The sequence below is a fragment of the Rhinopithecus bieti genome, unplaced genomic scaffold, assembly GCF_001698545.2.
Source record: "Rhinopithecus bieti isolate Rb0 unplaced genomic scaffold, ASM169854v2 scaffold_12667, whole genome shotgun sequence".
Lineage (NCBI taxonomy): Eukaryota > Metazoa > Chordata > Mammalia > Primates > Cercopithecidae > Rhinopithecus > Rhinopithecus bieti.
This window is the reverse complement of record NW_016807256.1, coordinates 222,704-224,019: the sequence shown is the minus strand read 5'-3', so window position 1 is coordinate 224,019 and position 1,316 is coordinate 222,704. Positions and strand designations below refer to the sequence as shown.

General features: G+C 67.5%; 1 protein-coding gene across 3 annotated transcripts in view; it reads right to left on the bottom strand.

The window, feature by feature from the left end:
* Positions 1 to 816, bottom strand: part of LOC108535069 (rho GTPase-activating protein 4) — a 23,616-nt gene extending 22,800 nt beyond the window's left edge. Inside the window, exon 1 of one of the 3 annotated variants that reach the window (XM_017880749.1) lies at positions 778 to 816. Coding sequence is in view for 2 of the 3 variants with exons in the window: in XM_017880750.1 (XP_017736239.1) it covers positions 112 to 178 (67 nt within the window). In the remaining variant the exon portion in view is untranslated. Of the gene's footprint in view, positions 1 to 111; positions 675 to 777 lie in introns of those variants that run through there. The other 2 variants (XM_017880750.1, XM_017880746.1) reach the window with 2 other exon arrangements.
* Between the last annotated feature and the right edge of the window lie 500 nt (positions 817 to 1,316).

Genomic DNA, 1,316 nt, shown 5'->3' with positions numbered 1-1,316 from the left:
GGTCGCTGGGGACAGCATCGGGCCCTGGGTCAGCGCGGGGACGCTTGGGGCTCCCTCACGACCTTGGGGTCTCCGCAGGAAACGGGCCGGGAGCGCCCGGCGCCCTCTCACCTTTGACTTGCGTCTCATACTCAGCCTGCAGCCCCCGCTCCCGCCGCAGCTTCCCGTGAGCGGCCATGGCGGCCTAGCGGCCGCGCCGTCGAACCCCACTGCTCCCACGCGGCCGTGAGCGGGCCCGGCGCCGGGACTTGGGGGCGCTGCGGCCAGCCCCCTGCGCGGGCTCCGCCCAGCCCCGCCCCCAGCGCGGCTCCCGGTGGGGCGGGGCGGCCCAGGGCTGGCACTGCCCGCGAGGGGCTCCTAGGGGCAGGGCGCCCCTTCCAGCCCCACTGTGCCCCGGTCTTGCCGTCTCCTCCCACTGGGCCTGCACCTAGGCTGCCTTGTGCCCAAAGCCCCGCTGCCAAGCAGCCGGAGCGGGCGTGAGAGCCCCAACGTAAGCTGGCATCCCAGGCTGCCATCCCCCCACCTCCAGAAGGCTGTCCCTGGTCACCACTGCCAGACCGCACCGTTCACAGCGGGGCCCCTGGCCCACAGTACCACTGGACATGAACACCATTGCTGCCCCAGGCTCTGGACTCCCCTGGGTGGCCTGCTTCCCCAGACATCGGATGGGGTCCTCCCTTCCCAAGTCAGCCCCCAGAGAGGTCCAAGGAGCCTTGAGAGCTGGGGTGGGAAGTTCAGAGGGGAGGGGGAAGGAAGGTCAGCACCAGAGAGCAGAACCTCAGCAGCTGGCTGCCGTTCCCTCCAGGCCCCCTTGGTAGGGGAGGAGAGTTCAGCTCCGGTTCCCCTTCTGCTCAGCCCCACGATTTCCCCATAGGCGGTTACCACTTCCTGCTGCCGGAAGAGACTGCTCTGCCTCCCTTCCCCTGCAGCTGCACCTGCCCGTCATAGGCCTGAGGGGGGCAGCCCCCTCGGAGTGAGGTCTTAGCTACCCTGGGGGCAAGTCTTGGGGCCTCCCTCATCCGGGGTGGTGGGGCTTTCCTCCACTCTCTACCACAGGGCAGCAGCTTTTCTCCGGGAAATCGGGAAGGCAGGAGGCAGGAGGCGGTTGACAAGTCAAGCAGACAACTTACTTCAATTTGGTGGGAGGGAAATCCCTGGGGTATAGATGTGGGGAGAGGGACAAGGCACTTGGGCACCAGGCGTCTGTTCCGAAGGCGGGCCTGCGGGCACTAGTGCAGGGGTACTAGGCGTGTGTTTGCACGCATGTCAGAGTAAGGCTCTGTGCAAACGTGGGCACATATGACCCTGACCTGCAG